The following is a 14723-nucleotide window of genomic DNA, read 5'->3' on the forward strand; positions in this document are numbered from 1 at the left end:
TCAATGGGACCACCTTCAACCTCCATCCTAAACTGACTGATAAAACTGTCTTAAATATGTATTGTTCAGAGTGTACATCTGTACAACAGTGACTTTCAAAATACATTTTATGTTTGACCTTAGTTATCTAGATATCTATTTTATTAATCATTTTTATGGAGAAAACATCCAGAATATATTTCTAATAAAATGCATTGTAAATGTATTTGTAGTGTCACCTTTGCTTCCTGAACCACTTAAGCCTCAGGCCGTAGTTCCTCTTCAACCCACCATTCAGCCACCATCTGTTCAAAAAATGCAGGAGCCTCTTATGCCTATGATGATGCATACATCTCAGACAACTCCTCCACAGAATCTGGAAGCACCACCGCAACCACCTCCTCGGAGTAGGTCATCCCACAGCTTGCCTTCAGAATCGGTTACTTCACAACAGCAAGTAAGTGTACAACTGAATATTTTAGTGTTGTGCCTTAACGCAGCCTACCTTGACTTAACATCACAGATCACAGAAAAGCCCCAGAACAAAAAAAAAGTACCATTAATGATTAAACTTCTGATACCTAAGCACAGCAGGATAACAGCACAGCAGTAAGATAACACTTAGGTGATTCTATATTGTCCTTGTATACTGAAAATGTAAACCCTGAATATTATTTTTTTAATTTCTTGAGAATTTTTCATTTTGATAGTTACCTAAAATATAAATTACGTGTTCTTACATCTTGTCATGTAACAATAGAATTGTAATCTTGTACCTTTATATGAAAAAATGTTTTCCAAAATTGAATACATTTCACAATAACACAAATGTGTACCTTACAGACTGGGCAACTTAATAGATACTTTTTCTTAAGAGATCTCTCTAAATCTTGCACAGAAATACTTGGAGCTTCATACTGGAGCTAATTCATTTCAAGGTGGGAAAGCTGAGTCCTAATTTTAACTAAAGTACATTTATTCTGTTTAATTCATGGTGTTCATTAAAATATACAATACTCCAAAATAATTTGCCATTTTAATTCAGTAACATTGAATGCTCTGTTCTGTGTACTAGCTAAAGTATCATTTAAAAACAAACCCTTTGTTTAAGAAAAGCAATAATTCTTCGAGGACTGTCCCTATGGGTGCTCCACTTTAGATATTGTGGCACCCTGCACTTCTAGTTGGAGACATTTGGTAGCAGTGCCCTGGTTGGCCGCACCCTTATCTACTTTCATATTGCTTTTATTCTCTGCCCTTTTCTCAGTTTAATTTCCCTCATTGTTAATCTCCCTTCATTTTTCTTTCGTTTCCCATTTAAAAAAAAAGAAAACCTCTCTGTTTTTCTCCCCGCCTCAGGCTGATAGTCCCTGAAGAGGAATTAGACTGGGACTATTCCCATTCTTTATTCAGCTAGCCTCGGACATGCCTGGCTCGCCAGGTTTCAAGTGCTGTCTGACATGCAGACTCTCAATACCAGTGACAGATGGCCACTCGCAGTGTGTCCGTTGCCTGGGAGAGAGAGACTTTACTCATAGATTCATAGATTCACAGATATTAAGGTCAGAAGGGACCTTTATGATCATCTAGTCTGACCTGCACAACGCAAGCCACAGAATCTCACCCACCCACTCCTGCGAAAAACCTCTCACCTATGTCTGAGCTATTGAAGTCCTCAAATCGTGGTTTAAAGACTTCGAGGAGCAGAGAATCCTCCAGCAAGTGACCCATGCCCCATGCTACAGAGGAAGGTGAAAAACCCCCAGGGCCTCTTCCAATCTGCCCTGGAGGAAAATTCCTTCCAACCCCAAATATGGCGATCAGCTAAACCCTGAGCATATGGGCAGGATTCACCAGCCAGATACCCAGGAAAGAATTCTCTGTAGCAACTCAGGTCCCACCCCATCTAACATCCCATCACAGGCCATTGGGCCTATTTATCATGAATAGTTAAAGATCAATTAATTGCCAAAATCATGCTATCCCATCATACTATCTCCTCCATAAACTTATTAAGTTTAATCTTAAAGCCAGATAGGTAAAGAGTCCCCATTGCAAGAAACTCACAGCACGGACAAGAAAGGCCAGGGACTTCCAATTCAAACGTTTAATGAAGGAGGGATCCCTCTGACCTGCCTCTGACCCTGAGTCCAGGACACCACCTCTCCAGTCGTCACCTGCAGCTGCCTCAGATATGGGGTCCTTTTCAAAAATGGCTGCTAAGGACCCTGGTCCTAGCAAAGCCACAAAAAGGCCTCTCACTCCTCACCACACCAGAATTCCCCTTTTAAAAAAAAAAAAAAAATAAAAGGCAATCCATGACTGCAGAAACTGCCACGGTACCAATGGCACCCAGAGCGCCAGGCCACCAGGCAATGGCATCGTCCGGTACCGAGGAGTGTGCGGTCTCACTCTTGCAGCGGCAAAACTAAGCCTTATAGCTCGGTGTGAAGGGAACAGAAACGTCAGCCACAGAGCAGCACTAAGACGCCACCTGCTGCACCAATACAATATGACAGGTCTGCGGCACCAACAACACTGGTTCCTAGCCTGAGCTTGCCTGCGCTGTCGGCACTGAGTATCCTGGTACTGCAGCAGTTTGTCAGCCCTGCAGACCTCCTTACTGCTTTCACACCGGGAACTCCACTCTTTGGCACCGACGGCACCCCGGCCAGATCGGCGCTAAGTGTCATCATTATACCTGCTGGCTTGGCCCCTCCTCTCTCCAGTGATGAAGAAGAGGAAGTGGAGACAGGAGTGGACACATCTCACCACTCCTCTCCTAAACCTGGACCTGCTCAGCCACAGGGCGTGGATAGGCAACCCCCACAGTGGGTGCCCCCTCCCATGGCCTTCCTGCCGCAGTGAGCATACTGGAACCCCTGGGCATTATACAGAACCCAAAAAAACCAGCCATCCAATCCATCCAGATCCAGGACACAGCAATCGTGTCTGCCATCTGCTCCGGCTTCCCCAGAACTGCTGGAGGAGGAAGTTGAGGAATCTGCAGACAGGCCAGAGGATGTTCCCCTCCCACCTACTCAAATCCTCACTTCGTCTCTGGCCGACACAATAATGCCACACACACACACACCCACATTGGGAGATGACTTTAAATACTCTCAGGATTTATTTTAAAAAGTAGCAGATTCATTAGACATCCCACTAGCTGAGTTACCAGAGACTCAACACAAGCTGACAGATATATTGCAAGCTTCTCCGTCAGCCAAGTTAGCACTACCCATTAATGCTGCCATCATGGACCCAGCAAAAACTGTAGGACAGACTCCAGCCACAGCCCCACCTTCGTGTAAGCGATCTGACAAGAAGTACTACGTGCCGGCTAAAGGAGCTGAGTTCTTGTTTACCCACCCTACTTCAAACTCATTGGTGGTAGAGGCAGTTAATCAAGGGGGGAAGCAATATCAAACCAAAACCAACCCTATGATAAAGATTGGAAATGTCTAGACTTCTTCGGCAAGAAAGGCAATTCATCAGTGACCCTCCAGTTTCGCATAGCAAACTACGCTGCATTACTGGTTAAGTACACACACATTTTTTCTTAGATGTCATCTTTTATTGAGCACATCCCATCTGACAAAAAAAACTATATAAAGCCGATATAGCAAAAGGCTTCCTCATCGCCAGAACTGCCTTGCAGCCTTCTCTAGATTCTGCTGACATGGCGGTTCGCTCCATCACCACATCTGTTGTCATGTGGAGGGCTTCATGGCTCCATCTCTGTGGCTTCCCCAAGGTGGTCCAGGCGACAGTAGAGGACTTACTTTTGAGGGGCAAAAATTGTTTGCAGAGCACGGACATTTCCTTACACACCCTGAAAGACCCTCGTACAACATTACAGATGCTTGGTATCTATATCCCTGTGAACAAAAAGAAACACAGCAGATTCTACAACCAGCGATTCCGTCCTGACCCATACGCTCAGCCTCAACAACATTATGATCAATTCTGCAAGCAGCGCCCAACGAGACACCGTCAGACGCGGGACCAGTTGTCTACGTCTCAGCCATCCACTTCTAGGCAATTGTTTTGAAGTGTTGGTCAAGGACACGATAGCCCCATATTCTCCAATCCCAGAGTCACCTCTAATCCCCAGCCCATTTGGGGACTGCCTTACATTCTTTTACCCAGTCTGGAGAATCATCATTACAGACAAATGGGTTCTGGAGATTATACAGAAGGGCTATTCATAGAATCATAGAAGGTTAGGGTTGGAAGGGACCCCAGGAGGTTATCTAGTCCAGCCCCCTGCTCAAAGCAGGACCAATCCCCAATTTTTGCCCCAGATCCCTAAATGGCCCCCTCAAGGATTGAACGCACAACCCTGGGTTTAGCAGGCCAATGCTCAAACCACTGAGCTATTCCATCCCCTTTCTTTCCATTCCATCTACCCACCCCCATTCCTCTTCAGGGACCGATCTCACAAGCACCTCTTACAGCAGGAAATACACCATCTCCTGCAATTAGGTGCTGTGCTGAACCGGTACTGGTTCCACAGGGCTCGGGGGTTCTACTCGCATTACTTTCTCACTCCGAAGAAAACAGGTGAATGGAGGCCCATTCTGCACCGACACAAACTAAACAAGTTTGTGACAACACAGCACTTCAAGATGGTAACCCTAGCAACCATAATTCCGGCATTGGAGAAAGGAGATTGGCTCTCAGCCCTCGGCCTGCAGGATGCTTATTTTCACGTCAATATCCACCCCACGCACAGGAGACTCTTACGATTCACTCTTGGCAACCTACACTATCAATACAAAGTACTTCCCTTTGGCCTCTCTACGGCTCCCAAGGGTTTTTTCCAAAGTACTGGCTGTGGCAGCAGCACATCTTCACACGCAGGTTGTGACCATATTCCCCGATGTAGACGACTGCCTGTTAAAAGCACCGACTTACGACGAGGCAGTTCACGCCACTCTAACCCTATTTACAAACTTAGGGTGACAAATCAACCTACAGAAATCCACCCTGACCCCAACCCAACAACTGGACTTTATAGGGGTATACCTCAACTGTGTCATGGCATCAGCATGGCTACCCCAACAATGGTTTCTTGCCTTAACAAACCTAATCACAACAGTAAGACACAGTCCACAAACGTCCGCCAGAACATGCCTACAACTTCTAGGACACATGTCGGCTACGACGTTTGTCGTGAAACATGCCAGCCTGCATATGAGAAGTCTACAAACCTGGCAATGCACTGTATACATTCCTCACAGACATTTGATCAACAGATGGCTTACAATGCCCAAGAGAGTGAAAGACTCGCTCACATGGTGGACAAAACAAACAAATGTCCGCTCAGGCGTTCCCTTCCAAAGGTAAACCCCATCAGTCACTATCACCACGGATGCCTCTCTGGTAGGATGGGGTCACACTTGGCCCACAACACCATCCAGGCCCGATGGTCCCTACAGGAGTCAAATCTCCACATAAATATACTGGAGCTCTGACCAGTTCGAAATGCCTATCATCACTTTCTCCCCCGATCCACAACAAAACTGTCCAGATTCTCATGGACAACTTGGTGACTGTTTTATATAAATCGCCAAGGAGGGGCCCTCTCTTATCTTTTCTGCACAGAAGTAGTCCACCTCTGGCAATGGTGCATTTTCAACAACGTAGACATCACGGCATCCTACCTACCTGGAAACCAGAATGCCACAGCAGATGACCACAGCAGGAACTTCTCACAGATGCACAAGTGGGAACTGGACCCACAAATTCTGCAAACTATATTCCGACAATGGGAATTCCCCTCAATAGACCTCTTCTCCACGACCCACAATGCCAAATTCCCACAATACTGCCTCCAAGCAGGACTGGGACATAACTCTCTCTGAGACACCTTCTTCCTCAAGTGGGAAGCCCCACTCCTGTACGCCTTACCCCCGATCTCCGTGTTGAGTCGTATCCTACACAAGATCAGACCAGACAGATCCAGGGTCATCTTGATTACACCAACATGGCCTAGACAAACATAGTTCTCTTACCTGACCCAGATGTCTGTCAGATCATGAATCCTTCCCCTCCTGCCTCACCTACTGACACAGGATGCAGGATGCCTGCATCACCCTAACATTCCAACACTTCGTCTCAAGGCATGGCTAATCAATGGATGACAGAACTCAAAACAAACTGCTCCAAGGAGGTCCAAGACATTCTACTTAACAACCGACATCACTCCACATGAGAAACATATGCACACAAGTGGAAAAGATTCTCCATTTGGTGCTGAGACAAGCAAATCATTCCACAATCTGCCCCGTTACACACTATCCTTGAGTACATATTGACACTCAAATCAGGCCTCTCGACTAGCTCACTCAGAGTGCACTTATCAGCCATCACCAACTTTCACAACAAGGTAGATGGACTCCCCATTTTCACCCATCCACTCACTAAGCCCTTTTATTGAGAACACTTATCCTACATTAAGGGACCCGACCACCTATGTGGGACCTCAGCCTGGTTCTCCGTGCCCCCATGGGCAAACCCTTTGAACCGCTAGTGACCTGCTCGTTCCTACACTTATCCATGAAGGTCGCCTTTTTAGTAGCTATCACATCAGTATGAAGGGTGGGAGAGTTGGGTGCCCTAATGGCTCAGCCACCTTATACCACATTCCTCAAGGACAAAGTAATCCTATGCTCACGCACTAAATTCATACCCAAGGTTGCCTCTCTCTTCCATCTCAACAAACCCATTTACTTAGCTGTATTCTTCCCCAAGCCACACGCCAGCAACAGGGAGGCATCCCTTTACATGCTAGACGTCCACAGAGTGCTTGTGTTCTATGTAGAGAGAACAAAAACATTCAGAAAATCGTCCAGGCTATTCATATCCACAACAGAACGATCAAGAGGCCAAACCATTTCCAAACAGAGGCTTTCTAAATGGATCTTTAATTGTATCAAGCGATGTTACCAAAATTACAATTTGAAAGCTCCTTCTGGACTTCGCACACATTCCACTAGAGCTATGTCCACATCCATAGCCTTTCTCAAACATGTATCCATCACTGATATTTGTAAAGCAGCTACCTGAGCATTGCCCCATACTTTCACCAAACATTATGCCCTGGAACAGCAGTCAGCTACAGATGCTCACTTCAGTCTATCGGTGCTCTCCACTGTACATACATAGGCTCCGAAGCCCCTCCTCTCCACCAAGGGGCACTGATCTTCAGTCACCTAAAGTGGAACACACTTCGAAGAAGAAGAGAAGGTTACTCACCTTGTGCAGTAATTGAGGTTCTTCGAGATGATTGTCCCTGTGGGTGCTCTACTACCCACCCTCCTCCCCTCTGGTTTGGAGTTTCAACTCGATCTTCTGTGGGTAGAGAAGGAACTGGGTGGCTGTTGGCTGCGCGCCTGGGGTAGCTGCTCGGAGCAGCGTGAGCACGGCCAACCTGGGCACTGCTACCAAAAGTCTCCAACAAGAAGCACTGGGCACCAAGACACCTAAAGTGGAGCACCCACAGGGACAACCATCAAGAAGAACCTCAGTTACTGCACAAGGTGAGTAACCCTCTCTTTTTAAACATTTATTTAAAAAAAAATTAAAAGCACATTTGCAGTACACTGTGTATGCACAGAAGGCTGAAATTCTTCCCTAAGCTATAAAATACTAAAGATCAATGTTAGCAATTAGGGACATCGCTTCCAAGTAATCAGATACTGAACCAAATTCTCCACTACCTTAAAAAGCATCAGTGTACTTGTGCCCATTTACACCAGCAGTGAATTTGGTCTCTTAAATGTACAGTAATTCTCAGTTGTTGGACTGCTTACTTTGACTGAAAATCAACAAATAGGCATTGAAACATTTTTTTAGAAGAAATTTTTTATGGAACAGGAAATTAATGCTTTGTGTTTATGTCAACATTCTAGATATTTTTTCACATCAAAGAATGTGTCAACCTTAAAAGCAGTTGCACCAAAGCACTTAAGTATGTGCTTAAATTGATCCCTATTCAGCACAGTGCTTAAGCATGCTTAGGATTAGGGCTGAATAGGTCTTTGATGGGTTAAAGATTTTAAATTCTAGTTGAAAGCCTATAAATATCACCTTTCCTCTTCCTTCTCCTGCACTTCTCCCTGCCTCTGAATCACTCCCTGCATTGAGCACCTTTGGCTGCTAATTTTTTTCTTCTCTGATGGAAACTTACAACAAAAAAATAGTTTTAAAAATAACCAAAACTTGATTATCACACTTTTTGGAGGGTTTTTTTTTTTACATAGTAGTTATGACAGTTTATCTCCATTTCACAGTATGAATGGACTCTACAAATATACTTAAATGGTTAAACAAATGTCTCAGAACATCAGAGCTTCTGCAATTCTGTATTCAGAAGTAGATATCAGTCTGCTGATAGAGGCACCTTAGCTGCCACAAGAAGTACTGCAGAATGTATTAAATGTTCTGATTAAATATTGATTCTGAAGTGTCATTTTCAAAAGCCTTATTTTTAACCTTTCTGATGTAGTTTAAAACTTGAAATTTTTTGTGAAATATGTGCAGTGAATGTCCTTACCAAATGTTATTCTAAAATTATCTGTATTAATCACAACGGAAATTTCAGATGTCTATTTTGATCTTAAAGTATTGTTCTCATCTTTCATTTTTCTTCTCTTTGTAGAATTTAATTATAGAGTGGAAACCATGACTACTTCATTTATTTAGTATTATTTGTCAACATACAGTCTTCTGAAAGGAGTTTTGGATTGAAAATATTAAGTTGACGTTCGTCTTTTGGAAGTTTATGGGTCCAGATCCCACTCTCTGATTAAAGATTACTGAATTTTTGTGCATTTGAAAACCTTAAAACTCTTGTTGTCTGTCTTTATAAAATTAACTACTGTAAAAATATTAATTGCATGGGTTCTATAACTAGAGGGGTAATCAAAATGTTGCAATATAAAAAAGTACCTTTAAAACTAAGGTGAAACAGATCATTTTAAATGTAAAATGACATTTTCTGATAGAATGTGAGATTTAACTGTTATAGGCCCTCTCTTGCTAAATGAACTACATGGACTAAGTGCTTGGAAAAAGTATTTTAAAATGATCATAGACTCCTCCATAGGATGTGATAACGTCAAAGTAATAGCTGACTTAAATTAACCAGGTAGTATGTTGTTGAGTCTTCATGATCAAATTTATAAAATCTTATGCTCCAGCTGAAATTCTACTTCAACAAAATTTTAAAATTCAATATACAGGGTATTAAGTCCACTGATATTCTCATCTCGTATCTGTTGTATACATAACATCAGACATTTTTCTTCACACGTAATATAGTATTTAAAACATTTTGGATAATAAGAATTATTGAGGTTGGTGAGGTACCTTGGATTTTTCCTCTAATTTTTTCCTTTGATGTCTTTTTTTTTTCTTTCACAAGCAGGAGCAACCATCAGGGTAACAGGTACCTGATTACTTACCAATCTTGTATGTGATCTCCATCTCTTCTAGCAGAAAAGATGTATGAGTCTTTTTTTTTGCTTCATACATCTGCAGTCTCATCCACATTAAAAACCACTTGTCCACATACTAAAACAACTGTCATGCCATAAAGTTTGCTTTTTCCTTTCTTAATAGATGAATATTGACAGAAGGAGTCTCTTAGCTTTATTTGCTAGCACTATAGTGAAAAATTGACTTCATCATCTTTTATGAACCAATTAAAGCCTTACACAGCTTGTTTATTTTGTAGAGCAAAATAGAGCTTTGAAGTAACATGAACCATTACCTCAAATTTAATCTTGATGACGCTTTCAGAAAGTTTTTTTCATGAGAAACAGATTTTACCTTTTCAAAGTCTAAACAATAGAATAGCTGCTATCCTGGGAAGTAAAATATACTCATATAAAAAATTCAGTTCTTATATGTGAATCAGTGAAAGACAAGGATTTGTTTTGAAGACCTCTGACCAACATTACTTCAATATTTCTAGTTAAAATTAAAGAATAATTGTGTTGTAGTTGATCTTGGACATCATAAAATTAAATTATTTGCCTGATCAACATGGGACTCAAGCAGACTCTGTTGAACTGTAGTTGACTTACATTCATCTTATAGTTAGCTTTATCATTTTTTCTACATTCCCCATGAAAGTTAGTAAATGTATGTAGTCTAATGCGATTTTTTCCCCCAAATTACTCCTGCAATTTATGTAGTGTAGTTCAAGATGCATTATTTTTTAATTACAAATTTATATCTGTATTAGGCCAGATCTACACTAGAAACATTTGCAGGCAGAGCAGTGTCAGCTGAGGTGTGATTTATCTGGAAAATTTCTATGCTGGCAAAAGCTCTAGTCTAAAAGTGCTTTTGCTGGTATAGCTTCTTTTGCTTGCCTAAATGGAATAAGCTATACTGGCAGAAGCTGCTGGTGTAGCTATACTGGCAAAACTTTTAATAGTAGAGTAGGCCTTAGACTTATAAAGCACATGATCCAATAATTGTTCATTGCTGCCTACTGAGTGTGTTGCTTTATAAAACAATTCTCAGGAGTCAGAACAGCCTGAAAGTACTTATAGTAAATAAATAACACTGAGATTGTGAGATAAACGAATGTAGATTTTTTGTAAGCTAAATTTTAGTTGATGATTGCAATTAGTGTCGTCATTCAACAAAACTTTCACTAACAAAATAATTTTCATGTTAGAAATTCCAAATTAAGGCTGACATAGCTATATTAAAAGTTTGAGTTGCTTATGAATTTGAGAATCAAGAACCTTGAACATAATTCCTTCACTTTAGTTAATTATGGAGCATAAAACTATCCATAATAATAGGATTAATGTAACAAATCTCATATTTGAGCTTTTTTAGATAGTGTTAGAGAGAATGTGACGGTTATACTGTACACACTTGGTCACACAAGGAAATTATAAAAGAAGGAATGTTTTTTCATAAGTTTTTAAAAGATGAGGAAGTTGCATGGAGAAAATTATTATTATTCTCATTTGGTCATATTCTAAACAATGATAACTTGCTATTTAAAATACATTTTCTTTTTCTTTTTTTTTTTAAAGGCTGGTGATCATCACTTCATGTGCAGAGAAATGAGTACCTTAATTTAGGCTTTTTTTAAAGTAAAATATGTACTAATAACACTAATTTTCCATTCATTGTGATACTTAAATATTAATAACATCACCCTTTTTATAAATTGTGAATAAACAATGACCCCATAGCACTTAAAACATTTTCTGTGCTGTGTTATCACTTGTTTAGAATATACCGTATTTGCCCCAGTTCTTCAAATGGTAAAGTGTAATTTTTATAATTTATTAAATGTGGTGTACAGTAGTGCTTTGATTCAGATAGTTGCATGAAATGTATTCAAGTTGCATCAGCAAATAAGAGTAACATTTTTATATTATTTACAAGAACTAAGGAGGTATTTGTCTTTGTGCACTTAGCAAATGGGATTTTTAAAAGAATGTTGCCTAGAAAACAAATAATCATTATTACTACGTGTACACTGTATACATTATAACTAAACTGCATTGAGGCTTCTGTTTAAGTCCCAAAGCTTGTATTCTTGCCACAATGGAACAATGAGAAATGGGAGATGGTAAGGATCTTAAAAGCAAACTGAAATGCTACTACTGAACACCTTGTTTTCTTTACAGATTAAAGCAAATGGAGTCTATGGCATTAAACTTGAAACACAGTTAAACAATGACCCTTTTGAAGATCTGTCATTTAATCTGCTTGCTGCATCAAAGGTTCAGACATCTGTTCGAATATCACCTGTTCCAACTTTAAACCAAAAGGAGTTGACTTGGTTGCCTTCTGCAACACAAAGCAATGTTAACAGTTTGGATACTGTAAACTGCATGCCAGCTATGCCTCCTAATCCAGCCTATAGCAAATCCCAGGAACATGTACGCAGTTCTCCAAATTCATTGGTTACCAGACTGAACAGCACAAATCCTTTCACTGAAAGAACAGTTAATGCTGGAAACCCGTTTAGAACTGAAATGCAAGAACCTGAAGTAACTTCACAGCTTTTAATAGAAGGACCTGCTGCTTGTAACCCTTTCCCCTCTTTAAATCGTCCAAATCCTAGTAAAGGCAAGCCTATGTTCTCTATCAGTGCTTTTGAAGATAATTTTTATTTGCAAAGTAAATCTTCTATTGTGAAAAATACAAAACCGAAAGGATGGGTAACATTTGAGGAAGAGGAGGATTCCAGTGTAAAACTGAAGACGTCCTCTGAATGTGTTACAGAATTCAAGAGAGTCCGTTCCAGGAAACCTACTGGTTTTCCAGATTTAGTGGGCACTGAACCAGATATATTTCCTGGCTCAGACTTTACCTTTGAAAATGACTGGAATTCTGCTGATTCCTTCTGTATGCTGCCAGCAAGAAGACCACCTGCACCTCCTGTACCATCAAGAATAACCCAGACTATATCCCCTACAGATCCTTTTGCCTTGTTGGCACCTAAAGTGTCACCAACACAAGATTTTACAGAAAGATAGACATTCTAAAATAAAAGAGATTTTAAGTTTGTTGCTAGGTGTATCCAAAAGAATAATTGGGCATTGAGGTTATTCTATGTGCAATAATTTATTGTCAAATGCACTGAACCTTAACTCTATTCATAGCAACCACTGTTTGTGTACAAATTTTGAATATGTATATATGGTAGTGCACAAATGAATTGTCCACAATTAGTATAAATTTAGATGTAGTAATATTGAAAGGATTAGTCGTTAATCCTCATAGAATGTACAACACTCTTGGAAATTTAGTTTTTGTTTATGAAGCACTTTCATTTCTGTTCTTCTCAGAGGAATTTCAAAATGCTCAAGAGACTTCCAGCTGTTAGACCTCTCCAGTCCCTTTTTACTGTTTGGTAACTGATATTTATAAATATTTACCAAAGAGCAGCAAAGTTTAATCAAAATATTGAATGTGGACAGGTACTATTTAGAAAGTAATTTATAACAGAGGTTATGTAGATTAGTAAGACTTAATTATATTTAAATTTGAGGCACAAACTAAAATAGTTACTTTCAAAATACAAATAAGACCTCATATACTAATATAGTAAATATTAAATTTATTGAGTTTTTTGTCTACTAATTTCCTCCATTTGTTGATGTAAACTTAGAATAGCTATTTAATATTCAGTTTTATTCATTTATTCATCATTCTCTTAAAGGCTTTTTTCCCCCAGAAATTGGAAACTACTAATATTACAAAAGTCTTTCTCTTCACCCTTTAAAAAATAAATCCCATTTTTCATCTTTTGCTTTGATGTTTAAAACCAGGCTCCCGCTGTAAAGATGTGGGTGAGGAAATAAGCAATTATGCAGTGACTTCAGGAGTGTGTTTTGGGCACCATTTTGCCCAGTTTCATCCCTCTCTACTAACTGCTATAGTTTCAAAACCTTGCCTTCAGCAGAGAAAGCAGGAGAGCAGCAGCCCTCTGAGCTGAACGGTACTGTTCTATCAGCCTTCTGTTTGTGATAAATCAGCATTCTTCCCTCCCCCAGAGGTTGTAAACACCATATTTGTGGTGCTGCTTTGAAGTCAGTGGAGGCTACATCTTTTCACATAGGATACTGTAAACATGCAACTGGTCCTGTTTCTATAGTTTTCTGAAGTTCACGGTATTTGCATAAAATGTGGTATTTTGGTATCTTGAAGGAATTTAAAATAACAAGTGTTGCTAAAGAAATCTTTATGTATGCTAAAGAAATGGTAATGTTCCTTACCATTCACCGTATCTTTTATAACATGACTTTCATATAAAAAGTTGTGTACATTCATCAAAAATGGAATGCATCAAAATTTTGTTATGAGATGTACTGGGAGTGAGCCACCATACACACCTGCACTTATTGGCTTAGCAAACAATTTATGCTATTTTTGCAACATTTGTAAGTGAATCATAGTTACTAGCATTACATTTATAGCAGCAAAAGAATATGACAATACTACTTCTAAATTCTCCAATACTATCAAAATATTCCATTCAGAAATAATCCACTCTTCCTTTAACAGTATAATTAGGAGATGCTGTTGGATAGAAGTTACAGTAGTGAGTTTTATATTGTGCTTTTTTTCTGTTCAGGTCATTAAAAAGTTCTTGTAAATTTTAAACACAGTACCTGTGATAAACTTTGTGCTTCAATATGTGAATTAACTAGTTTAAACTGTGGCTATTAATATCTATGTGATTGGTGGGTTTGGTGTACAGTCTTACATTAGCAAAACAATTTTGTTTTGGAAACTTTGCTTGTGCAAATTGCAGCTTTGTGATAAATATGTTCCTTGATGAATATTTAATTACAGTGCTTACAAACTGCTGTCTAAAATGTACTTAATATGCAGCACCTCAACACTTACATGGGATTAAGGAGTTTGACAAAATACTGCACAAAAAGATGCTAAAATATATAATACAAATAGCTAACCACTCTAATGTGTATTACTGGAAATAATTACTACCAAAAGTACTAAAATACTGAAGTAAAATTAGAAATGCTAAACGTATTTTCATGAATTGTGTTCCCCGTAGTAAATTGCTCTGTTAATGTGTAACAATTTTATTGCTTGTGGCACACAACATTTATGATGGTATACTTTATAAAACTGCAGTATTAAAACTCGGTGGCATACAACATTCCATACCTATCCTGTGAAATGCAGTAATGTATTACTGAAGTAAATATACCTGTCTTTAAGAA

The 14723-nt window shown here is 39.6% G+C and overlaps 1 protein-coding gene across 8 annotated transcripts in view; it reads left to right on the top strand.

Annotated features, from left to right (window-relative positions):
* The window catches only part of SYNJ1 (synaptojanin 1), a 105956-nt gene extending 91233 nt beyond the window's left edge, over positions 1-14723 (top strand). For all 8 annotated transcript variants that reach the window (XM_077819263.1, XM_077819277.1, XM_077819286.1 and 5 more), the window contains 2 exons: positions 213-436; positions 11652-14723. In XM_077819263.1, the coding sequence (XP_077675389.1) occupies positions 213-436; positions 11652-12506 (1079 nt within the window). In that variant the 3' untranslated portion in view covers positions 12507-14723. The remainder of the gene's footprint in view (positions 1-212; positions 437-11651) is intronic.

Source organism: Eretmochelys imbricata, chromosome 1 (genome assembly GCF_965152235.1).
Source record: "Eretmochelys imbricata isolate rEreImb1 chromosome 1, rEreImb1.hap1, whole genome shotgun sequence".
NCBI classification, from domain to species: domain Eukaryota; kingdom Metazoa; phylum Chordata; order Testudines; family Cheloniidae; genus Eretmochelys; species Eretmochelys imbricata.